The sequence below is a fragment of the Pyricularia oryzae genome, chromosome 6 (genome assembly GCF_000002495.2).
Source record: "Pyricularia oryzae 70-15 chromosome 6, whole genome shotgun sequence".
Taxonomy (NCBI): Eukaryota; Fungi; Ascomycota; class Sordariomycetes; order Magnaporthales; family Pyriculariaceae; genus Pyricularia; species Pyricularia oryzae.
The window spans coordinates 1,172,622-1,194,919 of record NC_017853.1 but is presented as its reverse complement, the minus strand read 5'-3'; the positions used below and the strand labels follow the sequence as shown (position 1 = coordinate 1,194,919).

Here is a 22,298-nt window from a genome sequence, read left to right as displayed (position 1 = left end):
GAACCGAGCGAAAGTTGATGGTAGTTTGCAAACGTTGACAGCTGCCAGCTTGCTTCACACGCACTATCTATTAGCGTTGAATTAACTAACGCAGGTCCCTACAAAGAAGGTTCATTCAAAAGTGCAAAAGTGAGCAAGCAAAGTGCTTTGCTGCTGCCGGTATATAGTCGCCTTTTAGGTCTAGACAGCATAGCCGACAAGGGCGCGATATACCGGTAGGCTCAGTCTGAAGTTCATCCGAAGGAGACAGACTAGCCCGCATAATCGGGCGGCCAAACTCAGAACATTGGATAAAAGCCCCAATAGGTAGGTGGGCAAGTAGGTAGCCCGCCACACGGGTTGACTTGTTGTTATTCGTCGAAACACATTCTTTCCTTATGGATCGACGTCACTTTCCATCCGAGAAGACGTGGCGCGTAATGGATGGGGAAAGCCTTCATCCCTCCATTTGTTGCTTACCATTAAGGGAAGGTGTTGGACAATGGATGGGTGATATGACGTAGCAATCCAGATTGATGAAAACCCTTGTAGTCAGCAGTCATCGACACGTATATAAACTGAGCAAAAGAACACCACATCAATCATCCAACACTCACTTGTCACACAAGCACAAACAATCATCACAAAAGATATCCGAAAAGCCAAGTAATCAAACAAGCTACTTTTCATACCTCCAAACAACTCAATCACCACATAAAAACCTACCCAACACAAAAACCAAAACAACAATGTCTTCAAACAACAACGGTGCTGCTGGCGGTGCTCAGCTCCTCACTGGCATCCTCGGTAACACAGTCTCTGGCCTGACCAACACCGTCGGCGGCGTCGTCGGCGCTGCGGGCCGTGGTGTCGGCGAGACGGTCAACGGTGTTACGGGCGGCGTCGGCAGACCCCTCGGTGACGGCATCACAAACCTGACTGGTGGCCTTGAGAATGCGACCGGCTCCATTGCCAAGGGCGCACGCGACGCCGGACAGTGGAAGAGCCCTCGCAACTGATTTTCTTGTTGAGACTATTATTTGACACTGTAATCTTTGAGAACTTTCTTTTTTGTATTTTTGCCCTTTTATTTTCTGTCTTGAGGGAAGGTTGAAGGAGGAAGCTTTTTTTTTTTTGGCCTTTGCAATGAGTCCATATCTATGGTGGTTTTCAGGGAGGCATGTGTATCGGCAACAGGAGCTCTTGAAAATAATGAGACTATGAACATTATAACGAAATCGCGACTGACCATCTTGAATCGTGCATACCAATGAAACAAATGGCGACAGTACCTAGTCTCATTATTGCAGGATGTAGACAATAAACATACAAATAATCAGCCCAAGGGTTGTGCAAATATATTGGCCACCAGCCAGTTGTTAAGACAACCAACCGGGCAAGATACAAAAGCCACCTCTAGTGATACACAAAAGTATACAGAGATGATGGCAACTAAAAAATAATAAAAAGCCTAAGGGTATATGTAACATTATGTAGAGCGTTCCCATGCATCTTCCATTTGTGGCCTATGCCCCCACCGTTCCGCAAAGATGAAAAGAATTTAAACAGCAGCAAGTTTATGCGTGTTGGATGTGTTCAGGCAATCGGAAAATACATTGGCACCACTAAGTTCGCATCTTTGCCGGCTCAGGAGCTGGTATAACCTGCTCTTCTTGAGTCCCGGCAATAGTACGCAGCATCCTGGGCTTGATGTCAGTGGTCGCCCTCCACAGGAAACGAGAAAGCTACCGGAGGAAAAAAAATACTATACTTACCGTTTGTTTTGTTCCTGTATGTCATTGTTCATGTCCTCCATATCCTTCGCCGTCTCAAGTCCTCTAGCTAACTACTCATCACCAAAGAAACAACGTTAGCATCAAAACTCCGACCAAAGTTGTCAACGATAGTGGAGCGAATACGCGAATGGAGGTGATCCAAGGAGGTGCTAGCAACATCGGATGATGATGAAGGGGTGTGGCGGGAAGGAGTGGAACTGCGTCAGGCAAAGGGGCGCTCGCACCAAAGCTAATGTCGTAGCATTGTTGTCCGGCACGGCGTTGTTGCTCTCCGAGGCGTCGTTCTCACCTTCCACGGTCTTGGGGTTGGTGCTCTTGTCATCATCGGCCTCCTCGCCGTTCTCGCCATTGGCGAACCGGCTCGCGGCTAGGCCCTTGGCCGGCTGTGCTTTGGTCTGCAGTGGGGTTTTCGTTCTTCTGTGTTAGGGGCCGGGTCCAAAAACGCAACACGTTTCACTCACCCTCGACTGGCATAGACGTACCTGCGCCTCAACGAGCTCCGCATCTTTGACCTTTATTTGACTCTGAAGCTCCTTGATCTGGTGCTCCGCGTCCGTCAACTTCTTCTGCGTCTCGGACACCATCTCGGTCATGCTGTCATGCAGGTCCCTGTAGTCGCTCTCGTTGCGCTTCTTGTTCGCATCAGCCTCGAGCTTGTGCGCCTCGAGGTCCTTCTCCACCATTGCAAGCTCCTCCTTGGCTGCGGCCAGCTCGGCTACAGCCTTGGCGGCCTTGTCCTCTGCGTCTTTGTCTGCGGCGGCAGACTTCTCCTTGAGGGCTGCGAGCTCGGCGCGCAGAGCATCGATCTCGCTGGTGTCGGGCTTCTGGCTCTTCACCGCGTCAAGCGCGGCCTGGGCCTCGAACTTCTCCATCTTCTCGTGCGCAAGCTGTCCGCCCATGTCGTCCAGCTCCTCCTTAGCCTTGGCCAGCTCCGCCTTGGTCGCGAGCATTGCAGCCTCGAGTTCCTTCTTAGCGGCCTCGAGCTCTGCAGCGTGCGCCGTCGAGGCGGAAGCATGTTCGGCCTTCAGGCCCTCGATGATTCTATCGTGCTCAGCCTTGATCTGGGCGATGGTTGCCTCGGTGCCGGCGGCACCCTGCTGCTCTAGGTTTTGGAGCGCATTGGTGTGCAGCGCAACGAGCTTCTTCACCTCCTCGTTGTGGCTATCCTCCAAGTCCTTCCTGGTCGCCTCGAGCGCTGCTGCGTGGCTGGCTTTTGCCTCGTTCAGCCTTGCCTCTGCAGCGTCGATCTCCTTTTGAAGGCCCTTGGTCTGCTCGAGCTCCTTCATAAGGCTGTCAATCTCTGCGGCGTGCTTAGCATCCAGATCAGCCTTGAGCTCTTCAAGCTTGGAGCTGACGGCGCCGTCTCCAGCAGCCTTGGCAGCAGCAAGCTCCTCTGCATGCGCTGAAAGAAGACTCTCCTTCTCCTTGTTGTGAGCGGCCGCTAAGCCCTCCTTTTCGGCTGCAAGCTCTTGTTTGATCGCTTCAACTGCTTGAGCGTGGGCAGCCTTCAACACCTCCAACTCCTTGGTTAAAGCAGCCTCTCCATCAGCTTTGAGCCTGTCAACCTGCTCAGCGTGGCTAGCTTTGAGCGACTCGAGCTCCTTTATTTCTGCATCCCGGTCAGCCGATGCGGTGAGCTTGGCGCTCTCGAGGGCCTCGGCATGGCTGGCACGCAGCGCGTCGAGAGCAGCTTGGTGCTCAGCCTCCTTGGCCGCGAGAGCCTCGGCGATGGCGGCGTGCTCGGCCTTAGCGGCTGCGAGGGCCTGGGCCTGGGCCTCGGCGTCCTCAGACGACTTCTTTGACAGGTCAGCGTGCGTCCTGCTGATTTCGTCAAGTGACTTTACGAGCTCCTCGTGCTTGACCACCAGCTCATTGTGTTTGGGCTCGAGATCCTGGAACTGGCGCTTGAAGTGTGCCTCTCCCTTAAGCTCCTCAATCTCGCGCTCGTAGTCGCGCGAGATGGCGGCCTGTTGCGCGTCCTTCCTCGACTCGAGCGAGGCAAGCTCTTCCTGCAACTTTTGAAGGTTGGCATCCTTTTCCTTGCTCTCGGCTAGAACAGTCTCAAGCTGGGCTTGAGACTCTTTTAGGGCCTCCTCGGCCTTGGTTGCTGCTTGCTTGGCAGCATCGAGCTCAGCCTCGAGTTCTGAAACCCGCGATTCGAGGGTCGGCAGCAAGGTCGTCTTCGCTTCGAGATCGGCCTTGGCAGCCTCTGCAGCCTGCTCCGCGGTTTCGAGCTTGGCCTTCAGGTCGGCAATCTCAGCCTCAAGAGCGGACAACCTAGCTGTGCTGGACTCTGTCTCGGACAGCAGCTTTGCCTCATGAGCCGCCTCTAGCTCCTGCTGTGAAGCTGTAAGGTCATCAATCTTCTTCTGAAGCTCACTAATGGAAGACTGATGGATGGACTTCATCTCTGCAACGGCCTTCTCATAGTCGCCTGCATCAGCCGAGCTCTTGGACAGCTCCTCGCGGTGCTTAGCTTCCAAGGCGGCGATGGCAGCGTGTTGCTGTTCTTCAAGTGACTGCTGCAAGGCCTCCAACTTTGCGGCATGCTCTTCAGTTGCCTTGGTCAGGGCAGCTTCACTTTCGTTCAGCTTGGCGGCATGCTCGGCTTGAAGACCCTCGAGAGTCTCTCTTAGCTGCGCAAGCTCGCTATCTGTTGCCTCTTTGGAAGTAGCAAGGCTCTGGGTCTCGAGCTTGTGCTTCTCCAGTTCAGCTTCGGCCTCCTGGAGCTTCGACAGGGCCTCGGCGACCTGCTCCTCCAGCGCCTTGAGCTGATCGGCATTTTCAGACTTGAGCGCCTCTAGGGCCTCCTCCCGCTCCTTACGCAGGGTCTCCTCTACGTTCTGGCGTTCGGCAGCGCCAGACTCGAGCTGGCTGTCGAGGGTAGAGATGCGCTCCTGCGAAGTGGCGATCTGCTCCTTGAGAACCTTGAGAGCGGTCACCTCGGCCTCGGCAGCTGAAAGCTTCTCCTTGAGCGCCTCGATCTCGGCAGTCGCTGCGGCCGCGGCCGCGGTGCTGCTTGCGGTCGACAGCGAAGCACGCGGGGCACGCGAAACGGAACCTGCAGAGCTCGATGTCGCACCGCCGACGGATGACAGGCGCTTCTTGGCGTCCGCGACAGCGCCGCTTGACGTACCGGCGGGCCTCGAGGCGACTGTCCGGCTCACGCCGGTGGCGCTGGTGCCAGCGGTGGAGCTTCTGGGCGCAGCTGAGGTGCTTCTGGTAGTGCTGGTACTGCTGCTGCTAGCCGTCACGGGCTTGCGAGCTGCTGCTGCAGTTCCCGCTGTCTTGGAGGACGGGGAGACCGGGGCGGTCGAGGTGCGGCGACCAGCGCTGGAAGAACTGGTGGTGGGGCGCTTCTTGGACTCATCCTCAGAAACTGACGGGCGAGAGCGATGGGACGCAGTCGTCGATGCCGTGCCGGGTCGCTTCACTGTAGATGTAGTTCCCGTGGCAGGTCTGGTTGGGGCTTTGCTCAACGTGCTCGCTGTAGAAGAAGATTTTGAAAGTGAGCTGGTGGCAGCAGGTTTCGCCGTGGAGCTAGATGCTGTGCCCGGACGTCGAAGACCACTGGTGGTGGTGGTGGTGGTGCTGCTGGTGCTGGCTGGTCGCTTTGCCGCAGTCGTGCTCGAAGATGTCTTCTTCGCAGCGGGCGACGAAGGGGATGAGGCTTCTACCTGCGAGGCAACGTTAGGAATGTCGGTGTCGGACATGATGCAATCGGATTGGTCGTTTGCCTGTGAGAGAGGCGTGAGTTGCTCGGTAGGGAGAAAGGGCGGCGTCGCAAGGGATGTACCCAGCTACAGGACCCAGGTGAAATGTCAGCGCTTGGTTGGACCTCAAGGTACGGCGCACAGTAGTGGCGGCTCAATGTAGGTCAAGAATGTCTGGGGTTTGGGAAGGCGCGTTACTCACAGTGGTATTATGAAATTTGACCCTAGCTGTAGGCACCCGTCAGAAAACACGAAAACCCGACTGGATGGTCCCAAGTAGGCGTCGCGTTGAATTGGATATCGGATTGAGTTCAAGCTCGCGGTGGTACAGGCAAAGCTTTTGCTGATTTGGAGGATGCCGATTAGACAAAAAAAAAAAAAAAAAACCGAGGCTGAACAGTCAGTCGGCTGCTGTATGTACACCAGCTATCTTCAAGTGTGTGAAACAAAAACTGCCAGATTTCCTTCCCGCCCCGAATTTCGGATGGACAGGGGAGGCTTGTCGATTTCAGACGGGATCAAGCAGAGCAAGCACCAACGCATGCACCGTAGAGACAACAAAAAAAATCAGAATGGAGCTCAATTTATGGCGATGAATGAGAACCAAGAAAAAATTTCGACAGGAAGAAAATACAAAAAACAGTCCCCTGAGGTTTTCTGGTGTCTCGGTTCGGCAGCTAAGGCTCGCTCCAAGCTAAGAAGCAGTAGGCCAGGGGTTTAGTAGCAATCCAATCTCGTTGTACGGATGCGCGTTACTCTAGCTTCTCTCCAGCCGCTGGCTGCACTCCACCGGCGCTGCAAGATGGTGTGGTGTACTTTCTACTTTTACGTAGCATTCGGCTGCGCGTCCGTTGTATGTTGTAATCAAGGACCCACATATTTGTCATGGCTCATTGATCTCCAAAGAACTGTCCTGTATCCAAGTCTTGGAAAACGTGGAAAGGGATCAAGCTGGTAGATGACTGCATGGTGCCACTAGGCATCAACGACTTCAATTAGACCACTTCTGTACCAAGTGGTAGAATTAGCAAAGCCTCCTATTCTCCGCGGCCTCAACTAAGCCGGCCTTGTAGTTATCAACTATCTTCTCTCCATCCTGTTTCTTGGTTAATTCGTTTCAATTGACTGGCTCAGCTTATGGTTGGGTGCCCATGCCGATCAATCTCGCCAATCAGCGCCAACCACATCCACCACGGTTTGCACAACTGGGGGCGGTACGCCGTTCACCCGCTGTCAGTCTACGTGGTGGTCCATACCAGGCTATTGTAATATGCCCCTGTCCGCGGCGGTAGTGAACTTTCCGACAAGCTCAAACGAAGGAACTAGACCCTTGACTTGATGAGGCTTCAGCCATCTCTACTACTTAGGCGGTTGACTTGCTCCACGTACATCCAGAGCAAAACAGATGTCTCGCAGTTCTTGATGCATTTGCATCTTTCCGTTTGATTAGGTTCGTACGGAGTACAATATACAGTAGAACGATCAGACGCTGCTGCAGGTCAGTTGAGCGACCCGTCCTGTGCTGTCGTGTCGCCCCACTTGACAGCGGTGCGTATCCATCCAATGGCCCCAAAGATATTTTGCTTTTCCTTCCCATATTTGACGAGACGTGAGACGTCCAATTAAAGGTTCCCCGCCAGGTCAGGTCCCTGTGAACGTGCGCGCGATTGCCTCTGACCTGTAAAAAAAGAGAGGTCAAAGCGGAAAGAAACAGAACGCATTGCTGGCGAATTCGTGATCTAGACCCAGCAATGAAAACCCAAAACAGAGTATGGCCATCCCAGAAGAGAAAATACCTAGAAATGCTCTGTAGGTGGCCATTGATATGCAGGCAACGCAGCTTGCCCAATATTGTATTTAAAGTACCTAAAGTACATTTCTAGGTACGGATGCCCGACAGAAATACATTAGAGAGGTTGGTTGCAACACAACGTGGCAACGTGTTGTTGGCTTGGGTTTATTCCTGAATCGGATCTATTTGCTGGCGAGTATTGCCTGTGTAATGCATCAAACACCCTGTTTCAGGGATACGGTACTCCAGATTAAGAAACGAGTGCAACAAATGTAAAAGCAAAATTGGCAGCAAAGAAAGCTCAATAGGTATCATAATAGGCAGAGAAAAGAAAAAGAAAAAGAAAAAAACAGAAACAACGCCAATTGGACTGGCCATCTCAAACCGAAACTCCTAAGGAGTACTCCTCAGATCAAGCAAGCCACTCAGGCAATCGGCTGACAGAGTAACCCCTTGCCTGGTAGGCCTTCCTTGCCCTGTCAACCAGGATATCCCTCCACCTCCGGACGTGACCCGGCGCCCAGCCAAGCTCGTTTGCAACGGCATCGACGTTGAACCGTGGGTTCTTCACCACGTGTTCGAGAATCACCTTCTTCTCCTCCTCGCTGGGCTCACCGTGTAGCTCCCCCATTACATGCTGCCTAGCATCGAGTTGGGTGGCAGGTTTTTGCACCTCCGTTTTGGGCGCCTTGGTTACCGCCAGCGGCTGTCGCGACACACCATACCCCACATCTGCGACGCCAAAGGCTCGCATGCTGGCTTGCATCTTGCGCCTGCGATGTTCCCATAACGGATCAGGCCCGAGGTTCTGCGTCGACCGGCAGAAGGCCATGTACTGGTCGTCGTTCGTAGCGTATCGAGCCTGTGCCTCCATCTGCCTGTTCTGCTTTATGGTCGCGTCGTGACTTGCCGCCTCCCTCCGGACGGCAGCTTCCGCCTCCTGGCACTCTTGTTCCACGCGCTCGGCCTCAGCGATCTCTTCGAATTTGGCTTCGGAGTCGGCCAAGCCCCCTCTCCCCTTTTGAATTTGTTCGAGGTAATCGAGGAGGGCCTCTCGTGAGATCTGCGCACGAATATCCTTCATGCTAGCATCGCTTGCCGGGATCACCCGTCTCACAATCGTGTTTGTCAAGGCCTTGAGCCATCCTATGATGTGTTTTGCGATTGACACCGTCGTTGGGGACATGTACGCGCAACGGCGACTACTAAGCGACAACTCGGTACTCATTCCGCCCATAAGAAACACTTGCCGTAGTAGAACGATTCCAGCAGGAACGATGCTCTTGATCACATCTTCAGCCAGGGCCCTGGCATCTCTGTGTTGGGGAAAAGACCCGCAAAAATCCGTAGCCATTGTATTTATCGCCGTGATCCGAAGTTCGAGCCGCTTCGCATTTTTTCGTAGATATTCATCCTGCTTCGCAACTTCGGGGTGCATTGGAGCCTGTCCAAGTTGGATGTATAGCTCCTTGAGAGCGACAGCGAGCTTCTTGGTGCTGTCAAAGGCGCCACTTAATTTCCAACTTGAGTGCCACCCCTCTCCGCCTCCAGCCCAGTACTCTTTGCCCATCTGCAGAAACGCTGTCTGTAGTGAACCACAGTAGACCTTTACGTAGTGGTGATCTTGAGCATCTTCGGGGCCAAAAGGGAGTTCGATGGCTTCAAGTGCTGGCGCCTCGTCACTTACGCTTGCGCTTGCGCGTCCGACCTCCGCTGCTGCTTCCTCCTCGAGAAGATCGTCAGGGTCCTGCTCTTCATATCGTTCTTGTACTTCATTGTCATCAGGTTTTTGGCCCTGCCCTCCATTTTCGCCATTATGATCTTGATTCCCCCCGTAACCGCGCGCATGTCTTCCAGAAAGGGCAAAGGAGATATCATCGTTTTCCTTGACCGCTGAGACCTCTTCTTCCTCATCGTCGTCGGGAACATCGTAGCCGTCAACTTCCACGGTCCCTGGCAGCCGAAGCACTCTGGGAGTGGGTCGCTGCAGCGAATTTCTGCGTTTGGTTGTATTTGAATCTTCTTTGGAACTAGCCGGCTGGGGAACCGGGTTCCCAGGCTCGGGACTGTCTCTTTGAGCTGCCCCGGCTCCCTCGTCTGTGTCCTTGGCGCTCCTTGTCCGTCGCCGCTTCCCGGCCCGCGCCGCCTGTGCAGCGGTCGGGTTCCCCGCAGGCGGCTTGTCCTCAATAAGTATCACCAAGCTCTCGTCGTTCGACCTCACCAACTTCCTAGGCCGGCCTCTTCGTGGCTTCTTTGCCGCTGGTGAGCTCTGCGGAGGGAACGTAAGATCGGCCAGTGCCTCGGGTTCGACAGCTGGACGTTTGGTTCCCACGCGAATCTCATCCTCAAAAGATTCGGAATGGTCTGCGACGGTCTCCGAACGTTTCAAAGCCACTCGCTTGCGCCGACTGGCGGCCTTGGGCGGCGGCGCCGACGGTTGTAGATCGGTGCCGCTGGGCGCGTCTGGTCGCGTCGCGTCGTCAGAGGCGGCGATTTTGGATTGGAGCCGCAGGCTGGCCCTGGATGGCATCGCGACCAACTTGAAGGCTTGGATAATTATCTCGAGTGAGTAACTGTCACCTGTTTGCCGGGCTGTGCTACATGTTCAGAACGCCGCTTTGAATTAATTTCTTGAATGCGCAAAGAGTGGCATGGGTCTGGCGGTTTGTTTGTTTGGTTGACAGCCCAGGGAGGTAAACCCCACAGTTGTTTAATTGGCATGCTAATTCCACCCACACAAAGTCCATCTGCACTACCTGTACCACCTACCCGTCATTGCCGCTAGTGTTTATTATATACCAGTCTGAAGCAGATATTAATCGTTAGAGTCGGGGAATCTAGTATTCAATAGGCGAAGGAAACAATAGGAGGGAGAAAAAGATAAATGCGCACAGTAGCATACATACCTGGGTGGATCGATATCGTGTGTTAAATAACCGATCTTGTGGTATTATAGCGTGGCCCTTGACCTGGGCGCAACCCCGCACCCGGCGCTTCCGTCCGTAGTAGGGTAAAAGGTTCAGGGAGCAGGCCCATCCCATCGATGTGCTCTGTCAACTGAAGCTCCTCAGTGTCAATGAGTCAAAGTGAAGTATAATTGATTGATTTGGGATTTGAAGGCTATTTGGACCAAGTCACTTTTTTCCCCCTCTACCAGTAGTAGGTCTGGCGGCCAGCAACCGCATGCATTTTGATGGCGCGGTTCGGGGGAGCCTAGACTAGTCTGTCAGGATATTGACCTCGACCCGGCGTTTTCTTAAGCAAAGTAATGGTTGTAACCTAGACTTGAAGTGAAAATAATTTCTCAAACTTCAAATACCATCGAATAGCTCTTTTACTGCCGCGGGGATAGTAAGTGCAACCTCATAGCGTAAACTTCAGAGCTATATTCGTTCATGAGCGTTTCAGGGCAATTTAGACAACTTAAATACACTATTAATGGAAATAGAAAAGCTACACCCCCTAACTACAATCATGTCAGCTTCTGGTAGAATGTCAACCTAGGGTAGGTAGTTAGTCCCGATTCACGAGAAGGTCAGACAGGAGTCGAGATACAACCGAGGCCATCAATGTAAGAGGGTTGAACCCTCTCGCGCTGATTGGACGCCGTGTCTGCTTTTGGCAGGTCATGCTGACGGGGTGGAGGCATCCCAGGACTAGAAGAAGGCCATATCTATCACCCAGCTCCTCCCCAGAACCATCTTCCTTCTCTTCCAAAACAAAGCCCCTGACAATATCTCTTCTTTTGCACGTCTCGTTGATATTTGCTCAAGCGCTCTGCGCCGAAAATCCCACTCACAATGCCCTCTCCCACTGTCTACGCAATCACTGGTGCCAACAAAGGTCGGATCAACTTAGCCCCTGAATACCCCCGCCTTGATTCCCTTGCCGTCGCCAGACTCTTTTCCGCGTAGGCTGGTGTATATTGAGGGAGGCAATACCCTCGAATCCCTTGACATCGATGGCTTTTTTATGAACCAATGGTTGGGGGTCCTGCTGGCATGGTCGCTGCGGATCCCACCTCGGTGGTCATGTCTCATGCCTACCGCGCTCATCCTATACTCCAACAAACGCAAACACAACCTCCCGACTTTCGTTCCAGCCGATAGCTAACTCCCAATCTCCACAAAAAGGCATCGGCCGCGCCATAGTCGCACTCCTCCTCAGCCGACCCTCGACCATCATCCTCGCTCTTGTCCGCAACCCATCCGACCCTACCTCCAGCAGCCTGACCACCCTCGCCAAATCACCCAGCAGCACCATTCACGTGCTCCCCTTCGACGCGGAGGCCGACGCTATCGCCCTCCCCTCGGGCGTCGCCCACATCGATGTGGTTGTCGCCAACGCCGGCGCCTCCTCCGGCTACAAGCCCGTCCTCGCGACCGGCCCAGAAGATCTCATTTTCGATTTCACCGTCAACGCTGTGGGGCCCCTGAGGCTTTTCAAGGCCGCCTGGCCGCTGCTGCAAAAGGCCCCCGCCTCGCCCAGGTTCGTCCTGATGACAAGCTCCGTTGGCAGCATCGCCGGCCAGCAGCAGGAGAGCTTTCCCAGCACCGCATACGGCATGTCCAAGGCCGCCGCCAACTGGCTTCTCGTCAAGATTGGTGTCGAGCACGGCCCGGAGGGGCTGAGCGTCATGGCATTGCATCCCGGGTAAGGAGCGCTTACTTGTCCCTTTTACTCATCACTCTTTGTGTATAGTATTGCCAGCTGACGTATACAAATGCACACACAAAGCTGGGTGAAAACTCAGATGGGTCAAGGCATCGCCGACTCGATTGGCTTTCCGGAGCCCCCCACGACCACTGAGGACAGCGCTCGCGCCTGCGTAGAGCAGATGGACAAGCTGGAAAAGGCCAACTCGGGGAGGTATGTGACGTACACTGGCGAGGTTCTGCCTTGGTGAAACACGTCGATTAGTCTGGCAATCATCGTGGGCACGCGGATAATGAACCAGACCTCTGGAGATATGAGGTCGTCATGTACATTGGATGTTTTTCACTCTTGAAAATTTGCAGCCTTCTGCTCAACATTAGTTGGTACAAGTACTGGCTTAGATACTTTCAACGTCATTCATTCAGTAATAACCTGGGGATTATTTGAAACAGCAGTCTCTTTGCCATCAAATCCATCATTTGATTCTAGTGTAGACCTAGTGCTTGATTCTAGACGCATACTAACGAAAAAATTGTAAAATCAACCAAAGCAAACGGATATATTCACAACACTGAAATTTTAAGGGTGGAAAATATGTATCGACACGCACCACCTCCCAACTCAACTCGACCGCCCCCCACGACTATAGATCGCAGATAAAACAGGACGGCAGCGGATGCTGGGAGAGCAAATGGTCAAATTTCGCTGCGGTTTTAAGCCAGCCAATCCCATAAGCCCCCTCCCACGCCTCCAGATGGTGTCGACGTCAACCCTCCCCGTGAGATTTCCTCCCTCGAGTTCTCTTGGAGAACGGGAAAGGAAAAGGGGACATAAAAATAAAGGTTGAACTGTTAATTTACCGCTCGGAATACAGAGCTGGATCAAGGATGAGTCTCGCCTTGTGCTCCACCCGGCCGTGCGGAAAGCATTGGATGCTTGAAAAGAGTTAAGAAAACTCTTGGCTGCAGATATTGGGACATTTTCACATGTGAATGGGTATCAGTTAGTTGAGCCGCTGGTCCTGTGGGACCTGAGGTGGACGATGATTCATTTCACCATCTTCTAGTCCAACATTTGTTTCCCAATTATAAATGCTTGTCCACCAAAGACTGCGTACAATGTACTCAGCGTAAATCGATCAGGTCCAGGTCCTAGCTGTTCTCGAAAAACACGTTTTGGGTCTTGGTTGTTGTTCCAAAGCTGCCCCTATCTTCCATATCATCCAGCGCGCGATCAATTTCCATGATGTCCAGGATCTCTTCCTCGACATCTCGATCAGCCGCTGCCTCTTGGTCATCAAGCGCATCGGCAGCGTCCTCGAGCTGGTCCACGAATCCCAGACCAGCATCGCGGGAGGGGCCGCGGGATGCCATCATGCTCTGCGTGAAAGTCGGCTCGTCATAGTCGAAAAGACCGGCCGCGAACGCCGGGATGCCTGACTTCTTCTGCGGAGACCTCGTTGAGGCCGCGTCAGTTTCTTCGGCACCGGTCGGAGGACGTTTGCCAAACAGGCTGCCTCTTCCTTTAGTGCTGTGGCCGCGAATACTCTGCGCCAGGGCAGCGGCACTGGGTGGCGCTGGAGCTCCGGGTTTGGGATGTGCCACGATTGCGGTTGGTGGTGCAACTTCTTGGGCAGGGCCAAGGATTCGTTTCCGGGCACCGAGAAGCTTGGAGTTGAAGGACTCAGAAACATTGCCGTCGCCCTCGCGAACAATGACGAGCCTGCTCTCTCCCCGTATCAACACCTCGACTGGCAAAGTAGAATTGGCGCCGTGCGACTGTCCGTTGATGCCTTCACCATCTCCAGACTGCCGTTGCTGTTGTTGCGGTCGGGGTATTGTAGCCACACCACAGCAACGCTCGCCAAGAAGACCGGCGCTGAGATCCATCAAACGTACCATGCGGCTCTGCTGAGCTCCACCGCTAAAAATGTTACCGCCGCCGCCAGCGTTACGACGAGTTTGAGCGTCCCAAAACTTGCTGACAAACGGAATTACAACGACGACATGGTCAGCACCTCCAATCCAAAGAACTGCGCTTTCGTCGCCGGTGCCCGATGTCGCACGTCCTGGAAGCTGTATCACATCCACACCGCCATGAACCGCAGCAAGCTTCTCAGGACCACCACCAAGCGTAGTCATGAGGACCTCGCGCCTAGTGTGTGGTGTCATGGGAACGAGGTCACCACTAGACTTTTGCGCGCCGGGATTCCGGAGTGGGCTAGTTCCCTCAAGATAACCAGAAGCGCTGAATGTGGTTGTTGCTGTGCCTCTGATAGCGGCAGATGCCTTTCCGAAGAGCCCGCCGGAGGATGAGCCTAAAGGACCCGTTCCATCGATATCCCAGATGCCCCACTGGCCGTCCGCAAGGAGAGCAAGAACAGCCCTTCCGTGAGCAATCCAACTTGCAGCGACAATGGGTTTCCTGGCAGTAGAAAGGCCACTACCACGGATGAACGGGGGATAAAGCGAAAGAAGCCAAGATCCCTGTGCAGGCAATGGTCCCTCGGCCTCGTCCATGGGTATTGATGGAACTGCATAGTCGTAGATGCGCACAGCTTGTGGTGAAGCTACGGTCAGCAGTTGCGTTGTGTGCGTTGGGTTGAATGAAATCCCGGTGAGAGGGCTGGGTAAGAAATCGGTCTGAAATGGCTCCGCCGGTCTCTGAGAACCTCCTCGTTTGTGTCCAACCGTCACATCCCATAGCCTCAATACTCCAGTCGCCTGTCTGGAGTGAGCTGCGACAATGACGCGCGCTGTTGAACTTGAAGAGCTTCCGGTGGTCTTGCTTCTCCCGGCCACTGTTGGATTTTGATCCTTTGCTAGCGTGATAGCCAAAGCATCGCTGTATTGTGCCTGGCCACCAAGAGATGATATCGTCTCCCCCCAGAAACCCCGCCCGGCAACACCTGACATGAGATCCCGCTTAAGCTCTGGGCGAGCCTTACTCTCGTGTGAAGGTGGGGTGAGAGGAAGCGTAACAATAAACACCTCGGCGGTAAGACATGTGACCGCGAAGACCATCTTGTGCTTGAGAAGCTCTACTCCGCTCCATGAGGCATCCTCCGCAGCGCAGTGAGGCGTCGGCAGCACGGCAATGTGACGCACGGCGGAGCCAAAGGCCAAATCAAGGGTCTGCACGGTGTCGATAGAGGGAGATGTTTCAGTCGGGTCGGCATCCTCAAACTCTGGTCTGTCCTCGAAAGGCTTCGCCGGGGCTGGAGTGTCATCGTCGCTGAGATCTATGATCATCACCGAGTCGTCGGCCGATGCACCACCATTTCGGTTGTCTTTTTTCTCTTCCGAGTCTTTCTTCGGCGCTTTGAGTCGCCTCCCTCCACGCCAGACTATCGTGAGGCCATTTTCATGGCCATAGAGGAGGATTGTTGCTCCCTGGGGTGAGAGGACCGGGTAAGTCTTGACGTCATGCGCCCGGCGGTTGAGGTTGTAACTAAAGACATGGCAAAAATTAGACTCTGAGTTGCCCAGCATGAGAAGACATCGGTATCACCGTACGTGTACTGCGTATTTTGGGCGGTGCGCCGCACTCGGGGAGCTGACTGTGCTGCCATTGCGCTAAGAAATGTAGATAGATTATGGCCGAAGGGCGATGAAGCAGGCAAGCTTGACGCCGCGATCGACCGTGTGAGCTCCTCAGCTCAGCCGCATGCCCGGGTCTTTGAGGCTATGTTCGTGTTGTGTTGTGAGTCGCGATTGTGGTACGATTTGCGAACAAGCTTGACTGCTTTGATGCTGGCGGGCCGTTTGACAGCAATTTGGAACGCGCTTTGCATGCATCTCTGCGATGGAGACGCGACTGGTCCGTGCCCATATTCTTCTGAACCTACACGATCACGTGTGACGAGTCTCCCAATCACGTGACCTGACGCTTTCCGGTGAACCTACTAATTATATTTGATGTTTGATGTGTACATCATTCGGCCGGCGTTCAGAGATTTTGTGTCATGGTCGTGGCAAATTATGCAAAGAAACAGGTCCCCGTACAGGCCATACCTAGATCTAGGTACCTTGGTACCTAGGTATGCAACTAGGTAGGTCCGTACTCACACATATGCAAGAACTATAACTTTCATAAAGTTGAACAAAGTCCACGGCAATTGATTTGTAGGATTTTTTGTTATCAACCAAAAGAGACAGACGTTCATCCTGGGACGCTTTGCGCCTGTTGACCTGTGGCGCTGTTTAGGATTGAAAGATCCGCGCTGATAGTGCGACGTGACCACACTACCACGTACGCCTCTTGAATCCAAGTGAAGTCCTGGCGTTATCGGGAAGGCGCCAAGCCCTCTCGCGTCCAGTCACCCGTTAGCGCAGCCATCAGACATACGCCTAAACACAACATATTTCACCCCTCGTCCTTTTCCATTTGAATTACCGGTAGAGAGCCGATTGTCGTCTACAGTACTGCTTAGGCAAATTGAGCTGGTACAGAATTCACCGACAATACCATGCGTACGTAGGTACGCATCACATCACACGTCAGCTGTCAGTTTGACTTTGGTATACCCGGTATTAATTACAAAATGTGCGCACTTGGCACAGCAAACAACGTCCATCCGATTTAAACGGAGGGGGAACGAACGAACGACAACGTGCAATGTGACGGCCGGACATGTTCATTGTGGGTCTCCTACCCAAAATAACAGCATCAGCTGGCTACTGTTTGACAGTCCGAGGACAGCCGTCAAAGCCATTTCAATGTGTCTGTAGTACACACGTTGATCGCTGCCGAGCCCTTTGACTCCTTGCAGATATCTGATGGTGTCACGCTTTCATGTTTCTTGTTTCAAATTAAACGGCCACCAACCGCCAACACGCCAATGCAGCGGGCACCCCCTTGCATGTATCTGCATGCAGGGCAATCCGAATTTCGCTCAACTCAGACCCCGAAAAAAAAAAAAACAGCCACAATACTGTACATTTGTTTTACTTCATATTTGTAGCTCGAGTCCAAAAGAATTCCCAGTCATTACCGCCCCTCTAGGGAGACGTTTGGGTTGGAGGACTCGGGACCCCCAAGATGACAATCAAGCTTGGGCCAAGGCCCAAGATCCAATATTGAGTCTGATGAGAAGAAAAGGGCAATACATTAATTAGTGAAGCTCCGTCGGTGCATGACAAGTAAAAGGGGTCAGGGTTTGGTAGTGACGCATTTGCCCCATCTTCCGGTTTGCACTGCCATTCCATAAATCCCACATTCGCTGGGCTTCGGTGGGACTTTTTCCTGGGGTTGGATGGTGGTTTGACTGAGTGTTTGCTCGCTTGATTGTTAGCTGTGCGAGGTGTAACAACTGGCCGGCTGCAGAGTAAACCAAGACAACCTGGAAGCCCCTGAAAGATCGGCTCGTGTTCCTGACAGACCCTGGAGCAAGGGTACCCACAGATTGAGATCCGTACCTGGCAGAAGCACCAATGAGCGAGATGCATGCGGGCGGACGCTGTCGATCAGCTTGGTTGATTGGTTCAGCCATCACACTGCCCCATGGCGCTAGGCTATTTCAAGTGGGGGACCTGACCAAGTCTGGTAGAAATAGCAAAGGTAGCGGAAAGATTGCCTACATGTACCATTTCGCATTTTCTTTGCGGGAGCGAAACATGTAGCACAATCAAAAGAAACTCCAAGAGTAAGAGCCCAGGGAATGCCAGAAGGTGGATTACCGATTGACCCGCTTGACCCCATCGATGCAATTTCCCGCTCTTCGGGCGTGTGGCCCAAAGAACTCCTGATCCAGTCTGCTCACGGCAAGTCAGCAGCAAAGAGCACCTAGAAACGCACGGTGCGCTTGCTCCCTCCCTCTTTCCTCTCACTTTTTTTCTATTCTTTCAACAAAACAAGCCCACTCCCTACCCACACACAGTCACTCGTTATCGACGCCCTCTTTCGCTCCTTTGACTTTTCTCGTTTCCCACCGCTGTCACTCTCTACTCCCTTTCTCACTTTCAGCTTTTCAACAAGAGGGAGGTGTCAATTTCTGTCGAAAAGGACGTGGAATTCGGTTTTCAATGTCTAGCCACTAAACGAGTCTCCACAAAGGGAGCGAGCAAAAATCGAACGACCGGTCGACCCGAGTTTTCCCAACCTCGAACGGCATCGAAACCAGCCGGCAATAAACACGCTCGACAATCGAACGTGTTGACAAGGCATCTTTCTTCGACCAACAACCATCTTTGTCCTTGGTCCCGTACCACTTTTTTTTTCCTTTCATCAATTGGGGTGAATTTCCTTCCGGACACAACCCGATTGTCTGACGCAGTGAGGCCACGAGCCCAACGCGAAAGACTTTCAACAAAGACAATCTTCATCCTCCAGAAGAGTGAATCGTATCTCTTCAAATTCCGATCATTTTAACCATCACAAACGGTTTCTCAACGAACAATTCGGCGTCGCAATCGAAACGACTCGAAAATCGCCTTGACTTGACAAAATGAAATCCTTTATCATCGCCTCTGGAGCAGCACTCCTTTGCGCCGTGTCGGGTGCAGCAGTTGGGACACCAGTACTGGTGCCTCGTGCTACTCCGTCAGTATGGGCCGTGCAAAGGCCCTCGGAGCGACCTGTCGCCAACGATCCCCGTGTCCAGGGCTGCTTCTCATCCGCAGGAGATCTTACATTCGTCCAGACTGTTGAGTATAACTCGAGAGACTCATGCCCCAAGGCCATTTGCAATACCAAGCTTGGAAAGGACGTCGGTGGAACGATTAGGGGAAATGAATGTTGGTGTGGCGACAAATACCCACCAAAGTCATCACTCGTCGACGACAAGGATTGCAACGCTGCTTGTACAGGCTATGGCCAAGAAGCTTGTATGTGAAGTCACTCTGAAAACAAATGTATCCCGAATCAGGCTAACCAGAATCACAATTCACAGGCGGAGGAGACAAGGTTTGGACCATCTATAACACAGGCAAGCAGGCATACGGCGTTGATTATATGCCCGACGAAACCAAAAACAACACTCAAACCGACGCACCGAAGCCTGTCGTTTCCAGTGCTGCTCCGTCTTCGACTCCCTCGGCCCCTCCACAAAGCAGCGGAAGCAACACGGCAGGCATTGCTGCAGGTGTTGTTGTTGGTGTTGTTGCCCTGGCGGCCATTGCTGGTGGTGCTTGGTTCTTCTACCGCAAGCGTCGTAACCAGGCACTCGAAGAGGAGCATCGACGCAACGCTGCTGTAAATGCTTTCATCCATGGCAACAAGCCGCCAAGCAGCAGCGGGGGCGTCTCGCTCACGGACTCGAGGATGGATCCCCAGATGGCTCAAAGGAGGATGAGCGACGGCAGCATCGCGGACAATCAAGACTACTCGAGGAGAATCCTTCGGGTAAGCAACTTTGAATCCCGACACGAAAGTCACGGCACTCTATGATCATATACTAACTGTATCACAGGTCACCAACGCTTGAAATGTTTTCCGATCACGAAGAACGACAAAGTGTACTTTATTGACCATCGGGCATATTCGGCGTTTCGCACCTACTACTATCGAGTTTGGCGGAAGCATTTCTCTGGGAAGAATTTGACGGTGTTGCAACTCCCAAAATAAAATAAAAATCCGACTGGGCATCGAGTCGGTTGGTCACAACCAACTTTTGAACATATCGGACCCGCAAAATTCACCCGGCATGGCGGCATGCAATACATTCATTTGATTACTTTAACTTTCACCACCCGGCGACAGTTCGAACTCGACTTTCCAACCCCGGTCACGTTTATTTCCAGCCTTTTGATATCCAATCTCGACATCTACCAGCAACTTCCTGTGTTTCTCTTTTCTTATCTCCTTTTCCCCAATCTTTGCCCTGTCATAATCCAAAGTGCTTGGGTGCATGAACAATGGGTGTCAGTTTCTGTGTTCTCTGTTAGATGGCGTTTCCTCGGGGGTCATTGGTGCGGCGCTTGCACCACGCAGAGTCGCGATGAAGCGATTCTTCCATCCCGGTGCTGTGGGGATTGTTTGTCCCTCTGTGATGCGCGCGTGCCAAGTTGTTTGCCTTGACCGCATCTGTGGACGGGAGGAAGGCATCTGTGTATATGTAACCTATTACTCTCGTCAGTGTGAAGGTGTGGCTCCACATCATGATCCTAGTACGTCCTTTCAGTGGTGGATCGGGACTTGGTGGAAGGGCTCATGTCTGGTAGCGCTCGCCGGCGGCTTCTTACCCGATCTCAGAACCCGGGAACGGCGAGCTGGCTGCCAAGGTGGTTGTTGTAGTTATTTCTCAGCAGCGACATAATCAAGGGTATAGACATACGTTCAACGCGTCGCCATTGCTCTTCTTGTCGCTCCGCGTGCATTACTAATGATGTTTGATGAGTTGACCTGACTTGAGCGGTCTGCCAAACGCCTTACCTGATCGCGGTGAAGGTCTCGCGAGGCAACGTCCCCTTGAAGGGCGATCCCACTGGATACGGGGCCACTACGTCAACAACATCAATCGCTACACGACCCTCCACGATCCAGATCCTGTCCACCCGCACCGTAATTAGAGGCAGCATGTTGCCAACACCAGGTGAGATCCACGTGTCGCTCGGCGTCTTGAAGACATGGGTGCACACAGCTTTGTCGATGGTGGCCTCCTCGGCCAGCGCCAGGGTTCCCGACTCAGAGCCCGGGTGCGGCAGCCAGATGGTCCCGTCGGCGTCGCAAGTCTCGCTGGCGATTTGGCTCGAGAGCGGGTAGAAGGTGATGGCGGTTGGGCCGAGCGCGGTAGGACCGGTCGAGGGTCGGCGGGTGATGAAGGTCGCGAGCGTTTCCGTCTCGGACAGGGCCGACATGGACCACAGCAGCTTGCCCGACGCAGAACCATTGACACGCAGGATGCCCTCGTTGCTCGAGAAATGATGGCTCGGCACGCATGGAAATGCGCCCGAGAGGAGCTCCTCGTTGTTGCCCACCACCCAGCGGCGGAGCACGAGGTCGCCGTGGGCGAGGGACGGGACGCCCGGGTCCGGTCGCACGAGCATCCGTATGCTCGACGTCCGCTGCCAGATGTGCTGGGTGAAATTGCCCACCAGGAGCTCCGGCGCGCGAGCGTACGAAGCGGGCCCCGTGGGCGTCAGCGCGACGGCGAACTGCTCGTACGGGTCGTCCCTGCGGTGGCAGAATAGGACTACTAGCTTTCCCCAACGGAGTTGGGATATCCTGTGCCCTCGCCATGGGTAAAGCACTGCATCTGGGTCGGTGGTGGGTGTTTCGATGAGTACACCCCTTCCGGAAACGGAAGGCAGTACGGCGTCGGTGTTTGCCTTTCCTTCTGATGATGCGTCGACGTCATTCCCGTAGTAAAACATTTCGGCCGCGACGGTCATGGGCACCAGATCTGCGGACCCGGCGAACTGATCTGGCGAATCGGCCAACAGCGGCAGCAGCTGCCGGTCGTCTCTCCACTTGAGCGTCTCCGTTCCGTCCAGCAGGGCCTCCTGAGGCAACCGGTCTACCCTCTCCCTGACGATCCGCTCGCCCCAAGCGAACAATGTGTGGTCCAGAGGATGCGCCCTCAAGATCTCCTCCTGCAGCCTCCGAAACGCACAAGTCCTGCCCTCGCCGTACATCAGCGGCATGTTGACGCCAAACAGCCCCAGCAGGCAGTACGCCGCGTCCTCCGCCCTGGTCGTCCTCCTCCCAGCCGCCCAGCTCATCTTCCTCGACACGCTCACCGTACCGACCTCGTCCTTCCCCGCCAAGACCGCCTCGTCGATCCCCGTCAGGGTGGAGATGACGCCCGCCAACCCACGCCTGGTCCCGAGCACCTCCCACCCGGTGCTGTAAAAGACAACGTCCCTGCTGGCGACCAGTTCCATCAGCGTCCAGCCCCTTCCGAACCAGCGGCTCGTGCGCAGGGCAGACTCGAGGCTGGCGCCGAGGACGGGCTGGGCGATGTCGTCGAGGTGTGCGTAGCAAGTGGCGGCGCCGGCGAAGACGGCCCACGCCTCGTTGACGGCCTCGGAGGCCTCAGCGGGCGACGACCCGTCGACGCAGACGGAGTCGACAAAGACCCACTCCAGCCCGTCCGAGATAGCCTGCACGCGTGCCCGCTTGATCTTGAAGTAGGCGGCGCGCGCCTTGAGCGTCGCGCGGGGCAGCGTCGCCCATTGTTGGAACGAGATCTCCTCGGGACCGTGGAGGTGCGAGAGCGCTGCGTATGGTGGCGGGCGCAAGGATGAGGGGAAAGGGGTGATGTCGCCCGTGCGAACGTTGAGGAGGCGCATTATTTTGTTGTTTTTGTTTATTTCGTTGTTGTTAGGTGCTGTCGGTCTGGTTATGTTGGAACTGCTTGAGGCTTTATTTTCGCCTTACAATCCACATGACATACCATATACGCTCATGGAGAGCTCGTCTTCA

General features: G+C 54.0%; 7 protein-coding genes across 8 annotated transcripts; 3 read left to right on the top strand and 4 right to left on the bottom strand.

Moving 5' to 3' along the window:
• Positions 1–545: 545 nt before the first annotated feature.
• MGG_17632 (uncharacterized protein) lies at positions 546–1,320 on the top strand. Its single transcript, XM_003719441.1, has one exon. The coding sequence runs from the start codon at positions 729–731 to the stop codon at positions 996–998; it is 270 nt and encodes an 89-aa protein (XP_003719489.1). The 5' UTR covers positions 546–728; the 3' UTR covers positions 999–1,320.
• On the bottom strand, positions 1,261–6,172 carry MGG_04321 (the record flags this gene model as incomplete). 2 transcript variants are annotated; one of them, XM_003719439.1, is made up of 5 exons in its annotated part: positions 1,261–1,680; positions 1,755–1,825; positions 2,065–2,170; positions 2,258–5,575; positions 5,691–6,172. In XM_003719439.1, the coding sequence occupies 3 exons, from the start codon at positions 5,486–5,488 to the stop codon at positions 1,818–1,820; spliced, it is 3,345 nt and encodes a 1,114-aa protein (XP_003719487.1). The 2 variants fall into 2 exon arrangements, with proteins under 2 accessions (XP_003719487.1, XP_003719488.1); XM_003719440.1 differs by lacking the exon at positions 5,691–6,172 and having other exon boundaries at positions 1,605–1,680; positions 2,000–2,170; positions 2,258–5,488.
• A 1,129-nt stretch (positions 6,173–7,301) lies between these two features.
• On the bottom strand, positions 7,302–9,922 carry MGG_04322 (uncharacterized protein). Its single transcript, XM_003719438.1, has one exon. The coding sequence runs from the start codon at positions 9,808–9,810 to the stop codon at positions 7,693–7,695; it is 2,118 nt and encodes a 705-aa protein (XP_003719486.1). The 5' UTR covers positions 9,811–9,922; the 3' UTR covers positions 7,302–7,692.
• A 1,027-nt stretch (positions 9,923–10,949) lies between these two features.
• Positions 10,950–12,438, top strand: MGG_04323 (uncharacterized protein). Its single transcript, XM_003719437.1, has 3 exons — positions 10,950–11,123; positions 11,414–11,933; positions 12,018–12,438. Exons 1-3 carry the CDS (start codon positions 11,081–11,083, stop codon positions 12,184–12,186), a joined length of 732 nt encoding a protein of 243 aa, XP_003719485.1. The 5' UTR covers positions 10,950–11,080; the 3' UTR covers positions 12,187–12,438.
• Positions 12,349–15,697, bottom strand: MGG_04324 (uncharacterized protein). Its single transcript, XM_003719436.1, has 2 exons — positions 15,452–15,697; positions 12,349–15,386 (listed from the first exon to the last, which is right to left on the bottom strand). The coding sequence occupies exons 1-2, from the start codon at positions 15,505–15,507 to the stop codon at positions 13,088–13,090; spliced, it is 2,355 nt and encodes a 784-aa protein (XP_003719484.1). The 5' UTR covers positions 15,508–15,697; the 3' UTR covers positions 12,349–13,087.
• A 1,949-nt stretch (positions 15,698–17,646) lies between these two features.
• On the top strand, positions 17,647–20,202 carry MGG_04325 (uncharacterized protein). Its single transcript, XM_003719435.1, has 3 exons — positions 17,647–18,760; positions 18,826–19,277; positions 19,345–20,202. Exons 1-3 carry the CDS (start codon positions 18,382–18,384, stop codon positions 19,357–19,359), a joined length of 846 nt encoding a protein of 281 aa, XP_003719483.1. The 5' UTR covers positions 17,647–18,381; the 3' UTR covers positions 19,360–20,202.
• MGG_12213 (HET domain-containing protein) lies at positions 19,816–22,165 on the bottom strand (the record flags this gene model as incomplete). The annotated part of the gene is made up of 2 exons (XM_003719434.1): positions 19,816–20,038; positions 20,307–22,165. The coding sequence occupies 2 exons, from the start codon at positions 22,163–22,165 to the stop codon at positions 19,816–19,818; spliced, it is 2,082 nt and encodes a 693-aa protein (XP_003719482.1).
• Between the last annotated feature and the right edge of the window lie 133 nt (positions 22,166–22,298).